At 40.7% G+C, this 26,959-nt stretch overlaps 1 protein-coding gene and 1 long non-coding RNA gene across 2 annotated transcripts in view; both read right to left on the minus strand.

The window, feature by feature from the left end:
- The window catches only part of LOC121184149, a 54,349-nt gene that overhangs the window by 21,092 nt on the left and 6,298 nt on the right, over positions 1-26,959 (minus strand). The window lies entirely within an intron of this gene.
- LOC121184148 (probable G-protein coupled receptor 21) lies at positions 14,040-26,069 on the minus strand. Its single transcript, XM_041041603.1, has 3 exons — positions 21,854-26,069; positions 16,683-16,685; positions 14,040-14,050 (listed from the first exon to the last, which is right to left on the minus strand). Exon 1 carries the CDS (start codon positions 25,217-25,219, stop codon positions 24,140-24,142), a length of 1,080 nt encoding a protein of 359 aa, XP_040897537.1. The 5' UTR covers positions 25,220-26,069; the 3' UTR covers positions 14,040-14,050; positions 16,683-16,685; positions 21,854-24,139.

Consider the following 26,959-nt stretch of genomic DNA (forward strand, 5'->3'; position numbering starts at 1 on the left):
AAAAAAATTTTGACTTTTTTTGGCCGAAAAAAACGCCTTACTATACTATGACGTTTTTTATGACATTTTGAGGTGGAAAAAATTTTTGACTTTTTTTGGCCAATTTTGACGCCTTACTATACTATGACGTTTTTTATGACATTTTGAGGTCAAAAATTTTTTTGACGTTTTTTGGCCAATTTTGACGCCTTACTATACTATGACGTTTTTTATGACATTTTGAGGTGAAAAAAATTTTTGACTTTTTTTGGCCGAAAAAAACGCCTTACTATACTATGACGTTTTTTATGACATTTTGAGGTGAAAAAAAATTTTGACTTTTTTTGGCCGAAAAAAACGCCTTACTATACTATGACGTTTTTTATGACATTTTGAGGTCAAAAATTTTTTTGGCTTTTTTTGGCCAATTTTGACGCCTTACTATACTATGACGTTTTTTATGACATTTTGAGGTCAAAAAAATTTTTGACTTTTTTTGGCCGAAAAAAACGCCTTACTATACTATGACGTTTTTATGACATTTTGAGGTGAAAAAAAATTTTGACTTTTTTTGGCCGAAAAAAACGCCTTACTATACTATGACGTTTTTTATGACATTTTGAGGTCAAAAATTTTTTTGATGTTTTTTGGCCAATTTTGACGCCTTACTATACTATGACGTTTTTTATGACATTTTGAGGTGAAAAAAATTTTTGACTTTTTTTGGCCGAAAAAAACGCCTTACTATACTATGACGTTTTTTATGACATTTTGAGGTGGAAAAAATTTTTGACTTTTTTTGGCCAATTTTGACGCCTTACTATACTATGACGTTTTTTATGACATTTTGAGGTCAAAAAAAAATTTGACTTTTTTTGGCCGAAAAAAACGCCTTACTATACTATGACGTTTTTTATGACATTTTGAGGTGAAAAAATTTTTTGACTTTTTTTGGCCGAAAAAAACGCCTTACTATACTATGACGTTTTTTATGACATTTTCAGGTGAAAAAAAATTGTGACTTTTTTTGGCCGAAAAAAACGCCTTACTATACTATGACGTTTTTTATGACATTTTGAGGTCAAAATTTTTTTTGACTTTTTTTGGCCAATTTTGACGCCTTACTATACTATGACGTTTTTTATGACATCTTGAGGTGAAAAAAAATTGTGACTTTTTTTGGCCGAAAAAAACGCCTTACTATACTATGACGTTTTTTATGACATTTTGAGGTGAAAAAAAATTGTGACTTTTTTTGGCCGAAAAAAACGCCTTACTATACTATGACGTTTTTTATGACATTTTGAGGTGGAAAAAATTTTTGACTTTTTTTGGCCGAAAAAAACGCCTTACTATACTATGACGTTTTTTATGACATTTTGAGGTGAAAAATTTTTTTGACTTTTTTTGGCCAATTTTGACGCCTTACTATATACTATGACGTTTTTTATGACATTTTGAGGTGAAAAAAAATTTTGACTTTTTTTGGCCGAAAAAAACGCCTTACTATACTATGACGTTTTTTATGACATTTTGAGGTCAAAAATTTTTTTGGCTTTTTTTGGCCAATTTTGACGCCTTACTATACTATGACGTTTTTTATGACATTTTGAGGTGAAAAAAAATTGTGACTTTTTTTGGCCGAAAAAAACGCCTTACTATACTATGACGTTTTTTATGACATTTTGAGGTCAAATATTTTTTTGACTTTTTTTGGCCAATTTTGACGCCTTACTATACTATGACGTTTTTTATGACATTTTGAGGTGAAAAAAAATTTTGACTTTTTTTGGCCGAAAAAAACGCCTTACTATACTATGACGTTTTTTATGACATTTTGAGGTCAAAAATTTTTTTGACGTTTTTTGGCCAATTTTGACGCCTTACTATACTATGACGTTTTTTATGACATTTTGAGGTGAAAAAAAATTGTGACTTTTTTTGGCCGAAAAAAACGCCTTACTATACTATGACGTTTTTTATGACATTTTGAGGTGGAAAAAATTTTTGACTTTTTTTGGCCAATTTTGACGCCTTACTATACTATGACGTTTTTTATGACATTTTGAGGTCAAAAAAAAATTTGACTTTTTTTGGCCGAAAAAAACGCCTTACTATACTATGACGTTTTTTATGACATTTTGAGGTGAAAAATTTTTTTGACTTTTTTTGGCCGAAAAAAACGCCTTACTATACTATGACGTTTTTTATGACATTTTCAGGTGAAAAAAAATTGTGACTTTTTTTGGCCGAAAAAAACGCCTTACTATACTATGACGTTTTTTATGACATTTTGAGGTCAAAATTTTTTTTGACTTTTTTTGGCCAATTTTGACGCCTTACTATACTATGACGTTTTTTATGACATCTTGAGGTGAAAAAAAATTGTGACTTTTTTTGGCCGAAAAAAACGCCTTACTATACTATGACGTTTTTTATGACATTTTGAGGTGAAAAAAAATTGTGACTTTTTTTGGCCGAAAAAAACGCCTTACTATACTATGACGTTTTTTATGACATTTTGAGGTGGAAAAAATTTTTGACTTTTTTTGGCCGAAAAAAACGCCTTACTATACTATGACGTTTTTTATGACATTTTGAGGTGAAAAATTTTTTTGACTTTTTTTGGCCAATTTTGACGCCTTACTATATACTATGACGTTTTTTATGACATTTTGAGGTGAAAAAAAATTTTGACTTTTTTTGGCCGAAAAAAAACGCCTTACTATACTATGACGTTTTTTATGACATTTTGAGGTCAAAAATTTTTTTGACGTTTTTTGGCCAATTTTGACGCCTTACTATACTATGACGTTTTTTATGACATTTTGAGGTGAAAAAAATTTTTGACTTTTTTTGGCCGAAAAAAAAAACGCCTTACTATACTATGACGTTTTTTATGACATTTTGAGGTGAAAAAAAATTGTGACTTTTTTTGGCCGAAAAAAACGCCTTACTATACTATGACGTTTTTTATGACATTTTCAGGTCAAAAATTTTTTTGACTTTTTTTGGCCAATTTTGACGCCTTACTATACTATGACGTTTTTTATGACATTTTGAGGTCAAAAAAAAATTTGACTTTTTTTGGCCGAAAAAAACGCCTTACTATACTATGACGTTTTTTATGACATTTTGAGGTGAAAAAATTTTTTGACTTTTTTTGGCCGAAAAAAACGCCTTACTATACTATGACGTTTTTTATGACATTTTGAGGTCAAAAATTTTTTTGACGTTTTTTGGCCAATTTTGACGCCTTACTATACTATGACGTTTTTTATGACATTTTGAGGTGAAAAAAAATTGTGACTTTTTTTGGCCGAAAAAAACGCCTTACTATACTATGACATTTTTTATGACATTTTGAGGTGAAAAAAAATTGTGACTTTTTTTGGCCGAAAAAAACGCCTTACTATACTATGACGTTTTTTATGACATTTTCAGGTGAAAAAAAATTGTGACTTTTTTTGGCCGAAAAAAACGCCTTACTATACTATGACGTTTTTTATGACATTTTGAGGTCAAAATTTTTTTTGACTTTTTTTGGCCAATTTTGACGCCTTACTATACTATGACGTTTTTTATGACATCTTGAGGTGAAAAAAAATTGTGACTTTTTTTGGCCGAAAAAAACGCCTTACTATACTATGACGTTTTTTATGACATTTTGAGGTGAAAAAAAATTGTGACTTTTTTTGGCCGAAAAAAACGCCTTACTATACTATGACGTTTTTTATGACATTTTGAGGTCAAAAATTTTTTTGACGTTTTTTGGCCAATTTTGACGCCTTACTATACTATGACGTTTTTTATGACATTTTGAGGTGAAAAAAATTTTTGACTTTTTTTGGCCGAAAAAAACGCCTTACTATACTATGACGTTTTTTATGACATTTTGAGGTGAAAAAAAATTTTGACTTTTTTTGGCCGAAAAAAACGCCTTACTATACTATGACGTTTTTTATGACATTTTGAGGTCAAAATTTTTTTTGGCTTTTTTTGGCCAATTTTGACGCCTTACTATACTATGACGTTTTTTATGACATTTTGAGGTGAAAAAAATTTTTGACTTTTTTTGGCCGAAAAAAACGCCTTACTATACTATGACGTTTTTATGACATTTTGAGGTGAAAAAAAATTTTGACTTTTTTTGGCCGAAAAAAACGCCTTACTATACTATGACGTTTTTTATGACATTTTGAGGTCAAAAATTTTTTTGATGTTTTTTGGCCAATTTTGACGCCTTACTATACTATGACGTTTTTTATGACATTTTGAGGTGAAAAAAAATTTTGACTTTTTTTGGCCGAAAAAAACGCCTTACTATACTATGACGTTTTTTATGACATTTTGAGGTCAAAAATTTTTTTGACGTTTTTTGGCCAATTTTGACGCCTTACTATACTATGACGTTTTTTATGACATTTTGAGGTGAAAAAAATTTTTGACTTTTTTTGGCCGAAAAAAACGCCTTACTATACTATGACGTTTTTTATGACATTTTGAGGTGGAAAAAATTTTTGACTTTTTTTGGCCAATTTTGACGCCTTACTATACTATGACGTTTTTTATGACATTTTGAGGTCAAAAAAAAATTTGACTTTTTTTGGCCGAAAAAAACGCCTTACTATACTATGACGTTTTTTATGACATTTTGAGGTGAAAAATTTTTTTGACTTTTTTTGGCCGAAAAAAACGCCTTACTATACTATGACGTTTTTTATGACATTTTCAGGTGAAAAAAAATTGTGACTTTTTTTGGCCGAAAAAAACGCCTTACTATACTATGACGTTTTTTATGACATTTTGAGGTCAAAATTTTTTTTGACTTTTTTTGGCCAATTTTGACGCCTTACTATACTATGACGTTTTTTATGACATCTTGAGGTGAAAAAAAATTGTGACTTTTTTTGGCCGAAAAAAACGCCTTACTATACTATGACGTTTTTTATGACATTTTGAGGTGAAAAAAAATTGTGACTTTTTTTGGCCGAAAAAAACGCCTTACTATACTATGACGTTTTTTATGACATTTTGAGGTGGAAAAAATTTTTGACTTTTTTTGGCCGAAAAAAACGCCTTACTATACTATGACGTTTTTTATGACATTTTGAGGTGAAAAATTTTTTTGACTTTTTTTGGCCAATTTTGACGCCTTACTATATACTATGACGTTTTTTATGACATTTTGAGGTGAAAAAAAATTTTGACTTTTTTTGGCCGAAAAAAACGCCTTACTATACTATGACGTTTTTTATGACATTTTGAGGTCAAAAATTTTTTTGGCTTTTTTTGGCCAATTTTGACGCCTTACTATACTATGACGTTTTTTATGACATTTTGAGGTGAAAAAAAATTGTGACTTTTTTTGGCCGAAAAAAACGCCTTACTATACTATGACGTTTTTTATGACATTTTGAGGTCAAATATTTTTTTGACTTTTTTTGGCCAATTTTGACGCCTTACTATACTATGACGTTTTTTATGACATTTTGAGGTGAAAAAAAATTTTGACTTTTTTTGGCCGAAAAAAACGCCTTACTATACTATGACGTTTTTTATGACATTTTGAGGTCAAAAGTTTTTTTGACGTTTTTTGACCAATTTTGACGTCTTACTATACTATGACGTTTTTTATGACATTTTGAGGTCAAAAAAAAATTGGACTTTTTTTGGCCGATTTTGACGCCTTAATATACTATGACGTTTTTTATGACATTTTGAGGTAAAAAAAATTGGACTTTTTTATGTCGATTTTGACACCTTACTATACTATGACGTTTTTTTATGACATTTTGAGGTCAAAAAAAATTTTGACTTTTTTTGGCCGATTTTGACGCCTTACTATACTATGACGTTTTTTATGACATTTTGAGGTAAAAAAATTTTTTGAATTTTTTTGGCCGATTTTGACACCTTACTATACTATGACTATTTTTATGACAAAAAAGTCAAAATAATTTTTTTGACTTTTTTTGGCCGATTTTGACGCCTTACTATACTATGACGTTTTTAATGACATTTTGAAGTCAAAAATTTTTTTGACTTTTTTCGGCCGATTTTGACGCCTTACTATACTATGACGTTTTTAATGACATTTTGAAGTCAAAAATTTTTTTGACTTTTTTCGGCCGATTTTGACACCTTACTATACTATGACGTTTTTCATGACATTTTGAGGTGAAAAAATTTTTTGACTTTTTTTGGCCGATTTTGACGCCTTACTATACTATGACGTTTTTTATGACAAAAAAGTTGAAAAAAATTTTTTGACTTTTTTTGGCCGATTTTGACGCCTTACTATACTATGACATTTTTTATGACATTTTCAGGTCTTCCTAAAATATGACTTTTTTTTGGCATATTTTGACACCTTACCTTTAGTGCCACTTCATTTACTGCATATTATAATTTTGCCTGTTTTCCATAAGTTCTCTCTCACACACACAAAATGTTTTTATTCTAAAAGACAAAAGACCTAATTTGATCACTTTCTTTTATTTGCTTTGTCAGAATCAAGCACAGGAGCAGATGATTGAGTTTGTTTTATTCTGACAAACAAAACAATGACAAACCTTTATTTGAAACAGTAAATGTATGTTTGTTCATGAATACATTTTAGTGGCAGTGAATGAACAGAAAAAAAGCTGGAATAATACATGACAGAGTTAAACAGCATAAAGGAAGAGGACAGAAAGCAGAGATAAATTTATCTGAGCAATCAGATCTGAAGGTGGAGTTGTGGTTCCTCAGTGTGGTCACAGCATCCTCTGCTGGTGGAGGCGACTTCTACAAGCAGCCTAATTTTTACATGGAGAGGAGACTTTCTCTGTGAGCAGGCTCCAGGTTTTTTAGATTGAAGTGCAGATTTCCATGTTGTTATGACAGTACTGTGTGACAGCACCACACAAATCCACCTGCACAGTCTGCTTAGAGGCTGGAAACATGATCAAATGCTTCTACAATACATTAGAGTTAATGGTTCTTCAATACTTTTCTGACTGGACCTTTTCCTAATCTGCCATGTTTTGCCAGTTATGTCATTCAGCAAGGAGATGTGAAGAAGGGAGGGTAAACTAGGAGAATTAATATGAGGATGAAAGAGAAAAGGTGATGGATAGAGGGAAATGCCGAAAAGAACAAAGAAGGAAGAATATTGCAGAAAGGATGGACAAGGAAGATCAGACAAAAGGAGGGGCATGAGGTAAAAGGTAGAAAGGCAAGAGGAAGAAAATGCTGAAAAAGGAAAGAAGAGCAACAGAGGAAAGACTGAGGAATAAAGGTGTGATGAGGCAGTAAAGAAGAGGATGAAGAAAAATGAAGGTGAAGGACAGACCACCAGAAAAAAGGGGGAAAGGAAGGTGGAAAGAAAACAGAAAGAAATGAAAGAAAAGGTTGAGGGCAGGAAAAAGAAAACAAAGAGAGAGAAAATGAAAGACTGGGAGGAACAAAGAACAAAAAAATGAGGAAAATGTAAGTGAGACAGGAAAAACTCTCATCATTTCAAATTAAAGCACTAGATGGCAGCAAAGCTCTCTGACTCTGATTGAACTGAGATCAGCTGCAGCAGCAGAGACACTGGCTCGCTTTGTCTCCTCCGACACTGAGACACTGTGCATCTCTGAAACACGTTGTTGTCTCCACCAGCTCGTTCTCACAGGGTGTTTTTATTTTATTTCCATCATAGCCTCAGTGAATCAGGCTGCTCTGCTCAGACCACAGCGTTTCCTAAAAGGTACCAAGTGTTTCAACCACCAGCAGTAAACAGCTCTGCATGTTCATCACGAGGAAGCTCTGAAATCCAAAGTCTGATAAAGATTCGTTCATTCCCGGTTTTCTGCAAAGCCCCAGATTAAAGGATGTAAATCATGTCTGAGCCGAACGGAGCTTAAATTCCAACGGCTGTCTCAAGTAAAAGACAGGAACAGGTGAGAAGCTGGAAACTGAGCTGTGAGAAGTTTCTCAGTGAAGTAGTCAGTGATGCATAGGATCCGCTGAGGCATCTATTTATTCATTTATCAGTCCACGCAGTGACTGTGGCCTCCATGTCAGACACAGCTGTGTAAACAGCACCGCCACCTGGTACCAGAGGTTTGCAGACAGAAGCAGAACATCAGACAGACGAGTGACAGACACCAAAAACACTGACAGATTAAAGACATCGACAACATCTGATTTCATTTAAAAAACAAAAAACTAATGGATTATCCTGATTATCAGCTATTTTTTTTGTAAATGAATCTGTGATTTGTTTGGTTTATAAAACAGATGCAAACAGTGAAAAATGAGTCCAAGGTGACGTCTTTGAACTGTCCACACCCGCAGACTGAAACGATTAATCAGTTATCACAATAGTTTGCTACTGCATGAATGAATGAATGAATGACGGGATGAATGTGCTTCTGTCTCATTCTGAGACAAGACAAACTTCAAACTACAGCAGAGAAAAGTGGAACAGTTTGTGTTCACATGCATCCCGCTTCATCTTCAGCTGGACAGGGAAAGAGGGAGGATCTCACAAGAAAACATCAGACTGAGTCACTGTCAAGGCAACACACTCTGACCTGAGGGTTTACATGTCACAAATATGAATGTGAATATTAATATTACACATTTTTTTCAAGTTTTTTTTTCAGTAAAAATGAAGAAAATTTGCTGATTCCAGGACAAATTTTCCACCTGTGTTTGTTTTATATGACAGTAAATTAAATCAATAAATGGGATGTGTCTATTTTGACATGTTATCGACTAATTACCTGTAACATTTAAGTCTGAGTCTGCATCAGAGCTGCAGTGTAAACGCAGCCTCTCTGTGGTTCCAGTTGGTGTTTTGCTGCTGCACCTGCAGATCATGAGACCAACTGATAACAGAGCTGCTGTCTCTCTCCTCAACACTGGGCTGTATTGTAGTGAAGCCCCCCAGAGGCTAATCGACCCAGCCAGTGCCCAAAATCATCCCACTCCCGAGAATCCCCAGAGGAGTGGAAACTAGACAGTCATGGACAAAAAGAAAAAAAAATGATCCATTAAATTGTTTATGTTGACTCAAAAAACAATTTATTACTAAAAATCCATGAAAAAGAGTGGAAAATGGCTTCACACTCAAGCCAGTGATCACACAAAGAAAAAGGGAGGAAATCTGTGAAATGCAAGACAGAAAATATTTATTACACTAAGTATGTACACAAATGCAGCTGCTCGGTGGCATGACGACAAACACGTTTCAGACTTGGGCCTCTTCCGCAGGCAGGAGGATAAAAAAATGAGATCATTAATGAGTGTTTCTGAAAGTTAGATGAAATATTTTTATGTTAATTGTGAATCAAATGAAAACTCAGCAGCTCAGCAGGATCTCTGCAGCTTCTGACTGAAGCTCAGAGCTTTAGCTTTGTGATCGGTTTACTTTTTCCCAGCTCGGCTCAAATATCAGAAAGATCTGATGCTTTTCTTTGTCAGACATGAAAACAAACGGAACATCTTTGGGCTTTGGACGTTTGATCAGACAAAACAAGATGTGTGAAGACGTGAACTTACCATGTGATCCCTAATTCCAATCCGCCTACGTCTGGTGCCCTCGCTCGGACCACGCCCACCTTCACACCTGTGAAGTTTAGTGACTGCATCTTGCACAGGTGTGACGCTAACCTGCCAAAGTGATTCAGAGGTGTGGAGCCAGAATAACGCTACAGCACACAGAGTTCAAACACAGACAGGACTGGCCCTGTGATTGATGGGGGGGGGCGGGGGACGGGGGACAGGGGGGGCAGAGCAGGAAGTAAAACTTTGAATCCAAAATGCAGAAAAAGTATTTGATTTCAGCTGCTGGTAAACGGTCCTGGGTGAAACGTTCTGATTAAAGCTCAGGTTAGTTCATCACTGAGTCAAAGGAAGGAGCTCAAAGCTGAAGCCAAGACTGCGTGTGTGTCTGCGTGTGTGTGTGTGTGTCTGTGTGTAGACAAAATTCAACACATTAAAAATACATTTCACACTATTCGGCCCCGAAGTGAAGCCTCTGTTTCCTCTGCAGCAGCAGGACGGCTTCAGCCAGCGGCTGCAGCCTGAAATATTAATGCAACCTCAGAACCAGAGAGCTGAGAGCGTGCGGGAGCTTTAACAGTTCGATTTACGGAAAATATGATTGAATTTATACAGACTCCACACAGACTCCCACTCCACTCCCACTGTACAAACAGAAGGTAAGGGAAGCGTCCCTTTGCTCAGGGAGCGGACGTTTCTGTGGGAGACAAAAGTAATCAGACAACAAAACAATGTGAATGTTCCTTATAGTGATAATAAAATGCAAAAGAGATGGAAGGAGGAGGAAATAAGACTAATTGTTTAAGATTCTGTCACATTTTTTCTTCTGACATTATTATCATCACATTTCTGCTACTTGAAGCCGTGGCTCCTTGTTAACTGATCTAATTAACTGAACTAACTGAATTAACCGGTGTTTGTGTTACCCTCGGGCCTGTTCGGGTTGGGTCTGAACGCCCTCGGGTCCCTCCTCGTGCTAAACATCAGCACGTTAACACAAGACGTGGTTTTACTAAACCTGCAAAAATCAAGATCCGTTTTTCTAAACACCCACATCTGACAAGCTGTTACACCACTTTACGGACGGACTCTAAGGATAATTTATCTCAGCCTCTGCTCAGATAAACGTTATCACACACCGTCCTGTGAGAACGAGGATTTCAGATTTACTGTGAAGTCTCCTGGAACGACGCCCTCCATCAGCAGGCAGACGAGGGAAGATGCTGATGTGACTGTTACAGCAGCAGGAAGCAGAGCTGACTACCTGCCACCCACGCAAACCAACCACCACCACCACCCCTCACACACACACACACACACTCGCACACACGCACACACACACACACGCACACACACACTGCATATTCTCCATAGCTGTCCATAGATTATGCTCCTGCTGTTTTCAATGATTAATTAGCTGCTGGTTCCATTATTGATGCTCTGTTTGTGTGCAGGAGAGAAGCTTCGCTGAATAATAGATTGAACCCCGACTCTGCTGCTGCTGCTGTGGGAGGAAGGTGGGGGGGTGGGGTTTAAATCTCCTCTGACCTTCAGGTTTTGATCTCATCTACACACCTGTTGAGTTTCGTGACAGAGACATATAAACACCTGGCACAGTCCTCAAAACACCTCACCTGGACCACATTGTGCCATAATGACACACACACAAACACACACACTGACTGACAAGGTGTGTCACCATCATGGAGGTGAGCTCAACATTTCATGTATGCGGCCGTTGCTGAGATATTTGAGTGAAATGAGGCCTATTTGTTGAACATGCTCTTGTGTCAGATACTTGTAAAGAGTGTGAGCAAAGGTTTCAATGTCCCAAAGTCCTTGAAAGTCATTCAGCGGCATTACATCGTCGTGTAAACGCTGGGCTGAAGTCAGAGGAGGAAAGCAAACAGAGGAGAGGCTGATGCAGTTTCTCTGCAGAGGAGAACAGCGTGCAGTGATGCCGAGTGTTATTACAACGTTTATTCAGATCAATTCAAAGTGAAAACAGCTTTGTTAACGTGACAGCTGCGGTCTCCTTCTGCCAAAGCCGTACCACAATCTCATTTGTCAAGCTTGGCAGAAGGAATGTGAGTTTAACAGCGATGAAAAGAGTCTCATTATGAACTGTGGAGAAACCCTTAAAGGCCAGTTGTCCCGGCTATTTTTGGCTTTGTGCTTAACACGGATGTTAATTTGCAGTGTTTGTATCTTGGCAGCGTGTTATCCCATCAGCTCCCTAACTGTTTATCAGTCTTCCACATGTAGTCATGCCGAGGCCAGATTGAGTGTGTGAGTGTGAGAGTGAGTGTGTGTGTGTGTTAGTGTGTTTTGGGCCGTGCTGCTGTGTGATGCCTTGTTAATTATAGTTAAAGGATAAGTTTGGATCATTTTAAGTCGGCCGTACTATAATTCACATGTTACACGTATGGGTAAAGCTCACTGGACGCATTCCTCCTGTCTATGCCAGCAATCAGTGCTGGAAAGGAACTTTTACTCAAGTGCTGTCTTGAGGTAAAGTACTTGGATTTTACTTTACTGTTTCCAATCCTGTTTCCATTTCCGTACAATAAATCTACTTGCAACTAACAGGACGTAAGGAAAACACTGTTTGTGTGAACACAAAAAGAAGAATACTGCACTACGAAGACAGTAGGAGCGGAAGACAGAGCGATTACAGCGACCTGTTCCTGTTCCAGCCTCCATCCACTGAGCGAGTATTGTATAAAACCTAAATCTACCCTGAAATGTTAACATTCCCCCTCAGATTCTCTTAAATGATTCATTATCAGTTCGTGATTTTCATTACATTCCAGGAGTTAGTCTGTGACGGTGTTGTGTAATTTACTTTATTTCTGGATCCATTCGTTCTTTGTTTGGTTCAAACAGCTTGTGAACGCTAACGTCTGTCCACTAAAAGCCGTGCCTGTTTAGATTGGAATTTAAATTTAATAGAGCGATATAGATCGTCAGTAACACTGTGGTCTGACTGGGCGTTTGGTATGTTCCCCAACATGCAAGTACATTACCATGATCACCATCTGAGTTTGGCGTGTTGACATGCTAGCATTTAGTGATTAACACTTAACACAAACTACAGCTGGGGCTGATGGGAATGTTATTGGTTTATTTATTCAAAGCCAAAGCATTTTATAATTCTGACCTGACGGTGGCACTAGATGAAAGACCAGGGGATCGCCACAGTGATGACAATTCATCCTAACAGGGACATGAATGCATGCACCAAATTTCATTAAACTCCATCCGATAGTTATTGAGTTATTTCAAGAAAAATCCAATTACAGCGACAACAGACCAGTTTCTGAGCTGCTCTTCATGGACTCTGAGAGTCAGAGGCTCTGAGAGACAATCACACTGAAACTTCAGACAGTACAACAACCCTGTAACGGCAGAGTAACAATAAATGATCTTTAGACGCGAAGCCTCTGACACAACTGACCATAGTTCACTTAGAACTAGGCTCCAGCAGCAGGTGGTTTTATCCGGGACAGTCTGAGGTAGTTCATCTCCTGACCGCTGCCTCCGATCTTTACGCCGAGGACACACACCCATATGTCCCCGCAAAGCCTGAAAACCACCGCAGTTTGTCCACCATAAAACACTGTTGTGTGTAACAGACTTTAAAATCCTAGATCCTTATCACTGCCCCTCATGTACAATCCTCACCTGGTCCCTTTTGTTAAATCAGACAGGAATTCGTAGACTCCTGATTGAACAGAACACAGTAGGACCACTAACAACAGCGTCTCTGACATCTCTTAAGCTGAACAAGCACAGTAACATTACTGGGATGAAGCATCACACCCTCAGCTGAAAACCTCACACTTCTACTTGGGTTATTTTAGTTAGATTAAGATGAAAAATGCTTCACCATCAAGCCGTAACCAAGAACTGTTTGTTTACTCCTGGAAAGCTGACATGTTGGAGATACGAGTTTGATAACATGCAGGCGTGGGACTGAAAAGCTGACAGGCAGAAGTGAGGGAGAAAACACGTTGTCTCTCTTTAAAGCTGCCGTTACGTGCACTTTGATGTGATGTTAATAGCCTTGATACAAACTGCAAACCAAGGCTCACTCAGATGTTTGGAATATTTTCATGACACGTAAACATTAAAAGTTTCTACATTCGTCCTTTAGTTTACCTAAAATGGTTCGTTAGCGTTGTTAAGACGCCTCGTTTGAAGCGAGAGCCAGAAGCAGCTGCTGCTATAGTGAATGTTAGGAACGCTAACATGAAAACTGACGGAGTGATGAAGAAGCTGCTTTAAAACAACACTTTGCTTTATTGATTCAAACCTCATTTCTTCCTCTATCTCCCTCCAGTTCAGTAACTCGCTCCGACAGGATTTAACACACACCTGAGGCCTGTTTAATAAATCTCGTTTTCATTTCTACAGATGAAAGCAAACAGCTTTTTTATCAAAGTCCAAAAATCTCTCAAATCACACCAGGAGCCAAGTGTTGAAGTGTGACTGTTGTTACTGGTTTTTAGTTCAGTCACCTCTCAGATCTGGTCTCTAAGGTCCTCAGTGTCTCCCACCGCGTCCTGTCTCACACGTCTGTCGGCTGCCGCTCAGCCTGAGGTGCGTCACTGCTCACGTTTACTCACATATAAAACATATGATGAAAGCATGAAGAAAAAAGCTCTGTGTTTTCTATGTTGTGTTTATGAGCGTCCCAACGGTCAGACACAGATCACGGCTCCTAAAACCATTTGAAACCTAAAATTAGAGCTGGAATCATTAATGAGTGAGTGGATATTTGCCAGTTTTCTTAGTTTTCTATGATAATAAACTTAATGTCTGTGGGAAATGAAAATAACTGTTAGGTCCAGTTAGTTCCACTACCAGGGGATGACCCTGTCAATGTCATTTTGGACAGAAAAATAAATCTTAAAATGTCCTAAAACGCTAAATCACTGGTGCATCTCAGACCACGATGCTCCCCCCAAAAAAACCCACCTGGGTCTGGTCGGGAAAAGATCACAGGTTAATAAACAGGATGCAAACTTTGTTGTTTAAGTGTGTTTAGATGCACAAGTTCCTTTACTGCACTCACAGGCACAAACATAATACTCTATGTTGTTTTTATGTTAAAAAAACAGCCAACAGCCAAGTGAGTGAGTGAGTGAGTGAGTGAGTGAGCTGGAGAAGAATGACAGGAAGTAGGAATAATGAACAGAGAGGGAAGCTGAGGAGTTTCAGCCTCTGTATCAGAGGTTCCCACCACAGACCTGCGGAGCTCAGACCTCACACTCACAAAAATGCCAGTGTTCAGGTTATTTAATCTGTTAGAGACAAAAATATGTTCAGTCATAGTGGAAATCCTCTGCTTCTCCTCTGACCGGTTGATCTCCAGCTGACCTTTAGCTACGGTCCATCCCTCCCCGTGACTGTGAGACACGTGTAGCAGGTGTAACAGGTGTAACAGGTGTAGCACCTGTCAGTCTTTCCATTCTCACACAGCGCAGTTTACAACAACAACAGAAAAAGTGGTGGCACATCTGCAGCAGTTGCTGATCCATGAAGAAGACATGGAAATAAAGAAACAGCATTTTACTGCAGCGCTTCAAAAAAAAAGTCACGATCTGACTGCTTATCTTACACACCTGGTTAGGAAAGGTCAGAGGTTAAATTTATGCTTTACTGATTCCTAACACTTTTCCTACTACTGAGATTCTGCGGCGGTCGCTTTTCCAAAAAGCAAATCAACAAATCCGAAATGGCACATAATTCATTCACGCTCATTTCGACTAATCTGCCCACGCAATCCACTGCTCGCAGACAGGAAGTGCAAACGGCCCACGTTCATCACCTGAGAAGGATCGAACTATCCAACCACACGTCCCCGCAGATTTCTCCTAAATATAAACCTCTAACCCAAACATCATTAACACGTCACTCAAAGATTCCTCTAACGCAGCAGACAAATGTTTTCGGAGCACAACTCGTGCTTGGACTCTGCTCAGTGATGTTGCTCTCACACTGATCATCACAGTGTCTCACGCTCAGCGCCCGCATTAACATTAGCGGCAGATATTTTTTACAGCGTAGTGTTCTTTGGCGATGACAATCATCAGTGTTTACACTGTCACTATTTCTGGTTATCAGGATATCACACACACACAGACCCAGATTACATCATGCTGCTACAATCACTTCTATTTTTGTCAAATGCAGGTCTGACACACAAAACAGCAGAAGGTATGGAAAAGAAGTGTGTTGTGCTTCTGTCTTTGTGAGGACCAGGCTGAGAGCGGGGACACGATATTCCCGTCCTCTCTTTTCCAAGGTCTTTTTCAGTGTTGGACCTGAACACCAGGATCAGAAGCAAGATTACAAACGTGTGCACATACGTGAAGGTCACCTGCATATACCTGCCCATGCATGGTTCAGAGTCTGAGGCTCAGCTTGTGTCTGACTCACACTGACGTTCCTGCTTCATGCAGCATTCGATTGGCTGAATCCATCTGCACAGCTGCAGTAACTGTATTCTGTCAAATCTTTGGTTTCTGATTTTTTTTTTTCTGCTCCAGCTGCGTGTCAACAAAAAAAAAGAAAACAGACATTTCATTTCAGTGTTTGGCTTAAATCTTAAGTCTACAGGGGACCAGGTTGTGTCACATTAGCCTGAAAAGCTGCGTTTCACTCGAATCACCCACTGAACTTCAGCTCAAATCACATTTCTGCTTCTCAGAACTGTTTATATAACTGTAGTCTTCATGTCTGTGCTGTGTGCCTATCTGTGCCTATCTGTGCATACGTACGTATATATGTGGCTGTGGTACGTGTGTGTGTGTGTGTGTGTGTGTGTGTGTGTGTGTGTGTGTGTGTGTGTGTGTGTGTGTGTGTGATAGCAGTCAGGTGAATCGTCCTGGCTCCAGGCTCATTTCCTCGGCTCTAAGAATAACCAGCAGCATGAACAGGACCTCCACCTTATCGCTCAGGTTCCCAGTGTTACCACACACACACACACACACACACAAACACACACACACACACACACACACACACACACAACAATACAGCCACTCACAGGGCCACACTGCAAAAAATATCAGTGGTCAGTCATTTTACTCTTGTTGCACACACCTTTACTTATTAACTGATTCCAGTTTGAATAACCATTCAAACTGGAATCAGTTAACTCACTGCTCCTTTCTGTGGATTAAGGTTAAATTAATTATTCAGTTATTGTTAACATACACAGTGAAATTCAGCTGTTGTGTGAAAAGCAAAACTTTGTAATAATTTTTGGAATCATCACTGCTGGTGAATGAATTCAGTCTCTTTATTACACTTAACTTCTAGAAGTGAAATACTGAATTGCTGAAATACTCTTCTAAGGTAGGAATCAGAGTTCTGGGTGAAAGCGTGGACTACAGTCATGAAAGGATGACACGTCAGTGAAGTACGGCTCAGAAAAGCCTGCCAGACCCTGACAGAAGTTCATGTTTTCACATTGTGAAATCAACTTTTTAAAAAGTTTGATTTGTTTTACTGATGAACGCTTGTTTCAGGGATTTCCAGGAAACAAAACACAGAAACTTCACAGCGATCTGTCTCCTCCTGTCACATTTCACTGTTTTGTTTCCAAGAAATTCCTAAAACAAGCATCTGTCATGAAGTTAAACCGTCTCTGTTCTTTGTGTCGTTGATTTTCAGCCTGAACAACGTGTTGTTATGATTGACCATTTTTTGCAGCGGACAGAGTCCTTCCCAGAAAACACCCAGTAGATACAGCAGATGCCTATCACTGGATCCAGTGCACAAGAGTGGAGGATAACTGGTCCCCAGTAACAAGATTACTGTAATCTCATTACAGACTGATGGCTGTTACATTGACTGTAAATCCATCAGGCCAGTTGTAAGAAGGTCAAAATGGAAGTGAAGACAACAAACGCTGCCGCCGTGACGTTTCTCATTTGATGTGTAATGTTACAGATGAGCTCAAAGTCCTCGTTCTACCGTCACTTCCACTGACGACGTGAAGTCTCTAAAGCCACATCACAAGCTCAGCCGCCACGGCACCGGCTCTACCTTCGCCTGGTTCATTAGATGGATGAACTGTGGATATATTTCATACGTTCACCGTGCTGCACATCTTCAACACCAACCAACCACAGAGGAACAGCTGATTCATACATCCACATTAAAAATGTGAGACTGATCATAATTAGTTTTCAGAGGCAACATTTCATTTTAAAGACGCTTCAGAGACGAAGATCTTCTGGTAAACAACTAATCGACACAGATTGTGTGTTTGTTAACTGACGAACACTTTGCAGACACATGACCCGGGTTTTATTCCCATGGATTTCAACACTATGACCTCATGCTCATTGCTCAACGCTCCCAAAACGCACACCATCTGACGAACACAGGTTTTAACGTTTTAACAAAGTTTTGCTCGTATGCCAGCAGACGTCACATTTGTCAGATCTCACGTTGGAAATGATAGCGTGTGGGTGGAGGGGAGCCGAACCGCACCGTTCCAAGCTAAATACATAAAATCTCACCCACTTTTAACCTTAAACCCCTCCCTCCCCCTCTCTGCTCTCCGTCCTGGTCCAAATTTGGCACTGTTGGTCTCTGTGAAAAGGCATTTCCCCCAGGGATCGAGGCTCTGTGTAACTCTTGACTGCGGTCCGAGTCTGACAACATCGTGATTTTCCCACAGGAAAATAAAAACATAAACTTTGACATAACATGTTTTTGAATCAGGGGATCAAAGCTGTGAGGGAAGAGGTTTCGTGGGATCCTTGTGTGCCACGCTACAAACTAAACGTGAAGCAGGAAACAGCCTCCATTAGGATTTCACAGAGTAATAAGAAGCACAATCACACACTCAGGATGTAAGTCACAAAAATATGAGGCGCCGTAATGTTTCTTTAGCATCTATGAGAGAAAGTGGGCAGAGGACTCCTTCACTGTTACAGCGGGCCGGCACAGATTTCTGCTGTTCTGACATTAAAGATCAGAAGAGCTGCGACCGTGCAAAAAATGAATCAACTATTTTATCAATCAATAAATTTTGTTTTGAGTTGAACAATAGGACAACACACGTTTGTCTGTGGGTAGATGCTGTTTATACTATGTTAGCTATTCTAGTGTTTAACAGTGATTTTAGTTTTATAGGTGAAAAAAAGTCTCGACACACTGCACAGAGACGGGGGGAACGGGGGGGTAACAGGGGTTAACAGAGGCCCGGCGGCTCATTTTTGCCCCAGGGCCACTGAACAGGTTAACCCGGCCATGTTTGTGGGCACTTGATAAAATCAGGGAGTGTATCTTTGGAAACATAAATGTGGATCAGCATTTTGTAAAAAGCTGCTGACCCTAAAAAGATTTTATCAGCCTGGACGTGTTGGTGAGTTTCAGCGTCCCGTGATGGTCCAAACGTTGTTTCAGAGGCGTTTTAGGTCAAACTGGTCGACTTTTCAAAACCATTCATTCATCAAAACCCAGTTACATCACCACAGTGTTTTTGAAGTGAGGTCTGCATCAACACAATCCAACATTTGTGTTCACCCACAGCATGTCTCAGTAATGTCAAAGCTACACGCCGCTGCTGTGGACACTCTGGAGCCTGCGACTCATGGCTTGGACGTCACAGGGACAATTTCACATTGTCCGGAACATTCAGTGTACTCTCCTCTGATCAATAACTTTCATGTGAGCCTAATCAATTGAACCAAAACACACAACAGTCACGTCATGTGAGCGCAGCAGGAATGGTCACTTGGCACGGAAACAGAGGAGTCATGTGAGCCAAATAAAGCAGGACTCGTCTCTGCTGTGGGACCCACTGGAGACAGAGGGATCACAGTCGTCACATTACAAACATCTGGACTGGTTCTATCAGCAGCTACAGCAGGAGACGTTAAAGTGACACTGGAGTCACACCTGACGACCCGCCCGCATCACACACGCTTTCATTTTCAACACGTTTGGTTCGGTCATTTTTTGAGTCCAGTAAGTCAGAATCATTGGTCGGTAACAGCAGCTTTCACAACGCCAGCAACCAGCCGCAAAATCACACACATTAACATTTAAGATCCTCAGAGTTTATCCAACATGTGTGAGACGATCGCTTGTGAAATGTGATGTGAAACAGGCCCCTGGTTTCAGTGTAAATACAGGTCAATCTGACGCCTGAATTTACCAACGACTGACATCTAATTAATATTATACGATTCACTTCACTCGTTACTGACTTTGTCTTATACTAACTTAAAAGAAAACTAGTTTTCCTTGTGTGTTTTTGTCACTTCTCTGAAGTCTGTGAGGCTGAAGGAGGAATGCTACGGTTTTCTTTTATGTTCAAATAAAATATAAAGGAAAAACAGATGTACGAATAAATGTCAACAAAACAGCTTTAAACAACTCTGGAAAAGTGGCGACCGAAAAACCTGTGGACATTTGAGACCAAGGCAGAGACGTGGCACAGACGTGGTACACCCAGGACACGGTGCAGACAAATCCAGGGGACATGAGGACTTGGGTTTCAGCCAGGTGTCACCTCAAACACAGTCACACATCCTCCTCTCATCCTGTATTTGGGGTCGTTGAGGTTTTATCAAGGAGGAATAACGTCTGTTCCCGTCTGTGCCGGAACAAACCGTCTGATGGTGCGTGCTGAGAATCAATCCAAAAGACAATGATCAGAAGATCTCATTTTAATCAGATGATTACACGTCCCTATTTACATTACTCTGCAGCAGATTTTCAAAGTAACATGTTCACACACATGCTGAACAGCAAACGGCTCAACCACAGTTAAGATCATTCAGCCCTTTCGTTCCGATTTTTCTTCTACAATTACTGATTTGTTGTGATCTGAAGGTTAAAGTGGAGCTGTATTGCACTGACTCCCGCTGCAGAGCAGCATCGCACTGCTGTCGAGGACAGATGACACAAATCTACGTGAAGTGAGACCTTTGATGACCTGTCACACTCTTGACTGTGTAACTTCAAATGAAAACATTTTGCTGTTGCTCCTTAAAAAAAAACATCACTTTCTGTAGATCTGCGTCATTTTGTCCCGACAGGCAGGCCAGAAGGTTTTCTGCAGGTCATTCTTGTTTTCTGACATGAACCGTGGCAAACAGGAACCTTTTGCCCTCATGGAAAAAAAAAAAAAGAAAAAAGACAAGCCGTCTGTGTTACACAACAGCAGTTAGGATGCTAAGACAAGGAGTGCAGTCAGTAAATGGCTCTCAGTAGCATCATGAGACAGAAACGTCGATCCAGACTGAACGGAGTCATGCAGGTAAAGTCCGTCTGTGGAGCACTGTTCACAACGAGTCAAGCACGGATCAAACATGTCAACACTTTGCAGGGAATTACATTTTTATAGCAGACAGTGAATACAGGAAACATATCACACAGAAAAGTGTCAGAACAGAGGGGGGGTGCAGGGGTTCAGTCCCCCTGACGGCAGCTGGTGTGTTTCTGGACATGTCCTACAGTTAAACCCTGAACCATGACCTCGGTCTGACCTCTGAACGGCTGCAGTGAAAATGCACGTCGGTGTGTCTGCAGGCGAAATGCAAAGAAACGAATCCCTCACAGCATCATCACGGCAGCAGCGACCTTTAAAGTCACAATGAAACACAGCAAACCATCTGCTGAGGAAGATCATGTGATACAACTGAAAGCTTCACATCTGCTGCTAAATGGACCGTGTGGATATTTTTCTTTTTTTTTACATTTTTTTTTCAAAATTCCATCTGAAAAATATTTTAAATCATATTTAAAACATATTTAATTCTCTGTGGGAACATATTTAATGTGCACGTGTACCCTACAGAAAAGCTGAGGTTGAGAAATAAACCATTCAGGCCAATTCAGGCCAATTCAGGCCGGTTGGGAAACTTGGTGAGATGTACTGCCTTCACTTTATGGCTTTTTACCCCCAAAGTCACTGGAACAGATCAAACTTAACACCTGACATATATAAAACTCTGCAATCTGCCTTTAACAACCGTCAGGGAATTGGAGGGAAAACACATCGTAGACAAACCAAGAGTTTTTTTCTGTAGCTTTCATTCCACTATTTGTTAATAATTACATTGAAATCTATGCAATAAAGTAACATACCATTTAATACATTTAAGTATGTGAATTAAAAGTACAGTGGCTGAATAATGGGAATTCCCCCAGAGGACAAAAGCTTGTCAGCTTTTAGCAAGACTAGTTTAGCAGGTTTTAGCTGGTCTCATCATGGCTGAAGTTAGTTATTGCCTTAGTTATGTTGGATGACAAAGTTACACTATTAAGATGTCATTTGTCAAAAAAGCAAAACTGTTTAAATGACGACCAGCTTCAGGCTCGGGTTCAGATCAGGTTCAGATCAGGTTCAGATCAGGTTCAGATCAGGTTCAGATCAGATTCAGTCTGTACCTGATCCGGCTCCGTCTGGTTTCTGTTTATCTGCGTAAAGCAGTGCGACAGCAGGCTCGTTAGCCTTTTGGCTAATTTTGGTATATTTACAGCCATATTTATTCCCGAACGTTCCCAGTGAAATTAAACAATAAATAAATAAATAAATAAAGGAGATTACCACGCACGACGTTTAGCTGTGTTTTGCTTTGCTTTGAGTGCTGCAGATTTTACAAGCTGTTTTCAGGTAAATCAAACCCGTTTTCATAGCATAATATTGTTTATATCGTAAAACGAAACGGAAACAGAAAAATATTCACTTCATTGCTTGAAATATCACATAAACTGATTATAAAAATAACTGAGTTACTTTTCTGTCTGTCAACTAATCGATTATTCAACTTATCATTTCAGCTCCAGGTAGGACGAATCCATACTGGTATAAAGGAGTCTAGTCCAAACGACAAAGAACATCCCCAGACAAAAAGTGCACAAAAGTATGTGGTCTGTGGTGTCCATATACTTTTGGCCATGCCGCGTTACATCATGAATTTTCTGAACAATCATCTCATCCAGTTTCTCTCAGGTCTCAAAACGAGTAAAGTTCAGGAGCAAGACGCTCTCAGAAATGCCATTTCATTGTGACTTTAAAACCAAAAACCTCTGCATCTTAAATCTTCCTGCAGTGTACACAGAAACAGGTTCGGTCTGGAACGCAGCACGTCAGACCTCTCAGCTGTGACAAATAAATTATCTAAAAAAAAAACATAACCACAAAATCATTTTGAACCCTGGAGGTCTACTTTACATCAGGGGCTGCTAAAAACCCCCCAAAGGGCCCAGTTTGTTTAAATATTTAAACTCTGAAGTGTATTTACATGAAGCCAAAAAGCCACAAGCTCTCACTGGCTCTCAGAAAAGTGCTCTGACCCTCTTACGCTCTGCCGCCAGGTTCGTGAAGCACACTCCTCTCCTCCACTTCAGACTGATCTGAACAGCGATCAGCTGCCGGAGGACGAAAAAAAGAGAGACACAAGCAACAGAGTCACGGATCACAATGAAGTTAGTCTTTGCATCGAAGCCGTGTGGATCCCGGCAGACAGCAGATTCATTATCAGCATCGATACGACTGCACAACAAGTCAGGAGGTGATTATCTTGCGTGGCTTGTGATTTAAGAGTCATGTACTGTTTCAGCTGAGCTCTACGGCAAACGGCCAAAGAGGCTTGACAAAGAACCAGTGATAAACCTGAGGAGCAAACACAAAGAGAATAAAACTCTCCAAATAAATACAAATAACTGTCTCATTGATGAGGACACACTGCTGTCTGCTGGCAGGAAAACTTCCCGGGTCAGCGGCCATCTTAGAAAGTAAAGCTAATTCTTAAATCAACATTTTCATGTGAAACCCGAGACGGTGTAAACATACTTGGAGTTTCCCCACTAACATCCAACTCCAGGAGAGAGGAATCCTCTTGATAAAACACACACGAGCTCCTAAACAAAGCTCAGTCTCCTCCAGGTACACGTGTTTCACACACACACACACACACACACACACACTGGCTGATTGACAGATGATTTCTTGATGAGTGATTTTTTTCACACACACACGTTAGCTCATTAGTACCTGGAGTTCCCTAATGGAAACAGATCCGCTGTCTGTTTTATATGTTTTCGACATTTTTTGCATCACCTAATTCTACCCTGAAAGCTACCAAGACAATTTTTTTTTTTTCAAGATTTCAAACATTTTTTTGCATTTCATTGAACTGCTGCACATCACAAGTCGTGCTGTGCTTTCCTTTTTTTTTTGCATTGGGATTAAGTCTGTACAGGCAGGAGTGTTGAATAAATCCTCTGAACTAACACACATGAATCTTACTCCTACAGTCCACTTTCTTCTTCTTCATCAAACTTCTTTACTCCGTGTCATCAGCTTGTGATCCTCACAGCCGTGAAACAGCAGCTTCACACTGGAGAAACATCTGAGGAAGACCCAGAGGGGACTTCACAGCCTCCTCTTTTCCACAAAATCAGCCTTTGAGACGACCAGCAGGCATCTGCAAGGGCACCTCTCCGTGCTCTGTGCAGGAGGTCCTCAACACATTTCACTGCGGGACCAAAAAGACCTGTGTCATGCTACGCAGCTGAGAGCAAAGCACACACACAGAGGGCCGCGCCTCCAAAGTGGCCAAACCAAATCCATCGTCGTCAGGGCTCATACTTGGCATCGGGCGTCCGATCGCGGGCTGACAGGAACCGGAGCCTTTTTGGCGTCCACGCAGCCGAGGCAGGAAGGAAACAACGGGCTAAAGAGACGGCCGAGACCTTTCCGGAAGACGCTGTTAGAGAGGCTGTAGATGAGACAGTTACAGAAGCTGTTGCTGATGGCTAACCATGTAGTGAGGAAGGACGCCACCTTGTGGTGATACAGTCCAGCACTCTCCAGAAGGAAGTAGAGGATGTACGGCATCCACAGCACGTAGAAGACGCTGGTGATGCGGAACAGCACCATGGCATAGCGTTTGTCCGGCCAGCCCTCGCACCGCTCGCCCCGCTCCCCCCGCTCACTTTTATCGCCGTCCGTCTGCGAGCTGAAGCGTGCATGGCGCTGGGTGATCTCTCTCGTGTGCTGCCGGCAGATCCTGAATATACTCCCATAGGTGAAGCACACGGTAAGCGCCGCTGGCGCATAGAGCAGCGCCAAGATGAAGGTGCTGAACCCCGGGTTTGTCTTCCAGGAGTCCGCGCACCACTGAAATATGTCCCCGTGGTAACCCGGCTTCCCCCAGCCGAAGAAGGACGGCAGGAAGATTAAAGCAGAGTAAACCCAGACAAGGACGATGCACACCCTCAGCCGGCAGGGCGTCACCAGCGTGGCGTACGACAGTGGGCGGGTGATGGCGATGTAGCGGTCCACGCTGATGCACGCCAGCGATGCCATGGAGACGCTCTTCAGCACAGAAACCATATAGCCGAACGCTTTGCAGGTGAGCTCCTCATTCAGGCCTCGGAGGTAGTGGAGGAGGGACAGCGAAGGCACCAGGCAGCTGACGCCCACCAGCAGGTCGGCGTAGGCCATGGTCTGGATGAAGTGACTGGTGGTGTGGTGGTGCAGCAGAGGGGCACAATGGAAGACGAAGATCACCACCAGGTTGCCGGCGATGATGAGCACAGTGAGGAAGAGGATGACAACCACCTCCAGCACACAGGTATCCAGGCTGCGGGAGTAACCCACGGCGCCCAGCAGGCAGAAGGGGGGAGAGATGGTCTGGTTCGCATCGGAGGAAGAGTTCATGTTTGGACTAGAGCAGGGAGGAGGAGGAGGAGGAGGAGGGGCGGTTTCAGCTCAACTCAGTTGTCATCCTGTCATCCAAGTCTCTTTTGTAATCCCGAAGTTGCTTCTCGTCTCGTCTTCTGCTCCGAAAAGAAAGCGTGCCCGGTGTTCTTCTTAAATCAGCACCTTTTCTCGCTCAGCGGGCAGGAAGCCCATCCCTAACGTAGCAGTAGTCCACCGGAGCATGTAAAACGCAGCCAGGCTCTGCTGCTGCTGCTGCCGCTGCTGCTGCCGGGTGTGAAATATGTGCATCTGTGCAACTAAAAAAAATCCCCAACGTAGAACAAGAGATGCCAGTCTGACACTGCAGTGCAAGCCGTCCTCACCTCGCAGCTGTTTATCATACCCCCCCCTCCCCTCCCCTCGGACTACAAATCCTGAGGTAAGCACTCTGCTCCGGTACGCAGCCACCGAACAAACCAGGCATCCACTTCCACTCGCTGAGTTCTGGCTCCAGTGAAGCAAAAGGGGAGGGAAAAACTGATGCCGAAGCTCCCGGCAGCTCCGATGTTAACACTCCTCCATGCTGACAGTGACGGCTCTCTAAGCAAACAAAATCAGACAATCCAAACAAACAGCGTCAGATCTGGAGGTAGCCGCCTCGTCCATGGTCTGTTGACAGGGATGGACACACATACAGCACAGGAAGAGTCCTGGAAACAGACGAGGCAAACATCCAGAGGTGATGGATAATGCCACTACGATCTCCGCTCTGTGAAGCTCCCTGTGAGGCTCAGCAGCAGCCGGCTGACTTCCAGCATGTGTGAGTGCGTGTGTGTGTGTGAAGTGAGAGAGAGTGTGTGTGCATGGATGTGTGAGTGTATTAGAGAGAGCGAGAGAGAGAGAGAGAGAGAGAGAGAGAGAGAGAGAGAGAGTCAGAGAGTCAGGCAGTAAACTGCCTCTCCTCTCTGCTGTAGTGGCCGTATGGTGATGATGCAGCACTGCCACTGCTGCTTCCCTCTCCTCCCCCTGCTCGCTCGCTCACTCGCTCTCTGCGCCTCTCTCTCTCTCTCTCTCTCACACACACACACACCTCTCTCTCTCTCTCTCTCTCTCTCTCTCTCACACACACACACACACACACACACACACACCCTTTCCTTTCTCCCTGCTTTCTCTTGCAGAGCCGTTCTCACTCTTTTCTCTTTCACACCCACTCGTTCTGTTTCTCCACTGTTCCTGTCGGACCACTGAACAACAGCACTGATGTAGGACAACCTTTTCAGAGGAGGTTAAAGGGTTCGATTCACTCAGATCAGAAGAACGGTTCCGATTTGGCTGAAAAGTCAAATTTAAATTTAAGAATTACATTGAAATACAGTCATTACAGCACAAACAGCAGCGAAACACGAGTCAACCCACAGAAAAACCCGCAACTGTTTTCATAATCGATTGGTAGGATTCACTACTTCTCTGCATTTTTTCACCACAGTCTGACATTTCATATCAACAATTAACTGATTAATCAAAACAGAACCAAAATCAATTAATCGATTAGTCAATTGACAGAAAAATAGCAAGTGTATTTTGATAATCATTTGTTTTTTTATACAAATAAATGGCTAAAAAAAGGTTTTCACAGTTTTAAAGTAAACATCTAAATGTCTGTTCACTTCATAGATCCCTGCTTACAGCCTGGGGCCAATCCACCATGTCTGTAATCTTTACTTTAAAAACACTGACACAGACGAACATTAATTT

Source organism: Toxotes jaculatrix, chromosome 7 (assembly GCF_017976425.1).
Source record: "Toxotes jaculatrix isolate fToxJac2 chromosome 7, fToxJac2.pri, whole genome shotgun sequence".
NCBI classification, from domain to species: Eukaryota; Metazoa; Chordata; class Actinopteri; family Toxotidae; genus Toxotes; species Toxotes jaculatrix.

Bases quoted from the DNA above. Each gene is read 5' to 3' on its own strand.
- LOC121184148 (XM_041041603.1), bottom strand. From the start codon at position 25,219: ATGAACTCTTCCTCCGATGCGAACCAGACCATCTCTCCCCCCTTCTGC.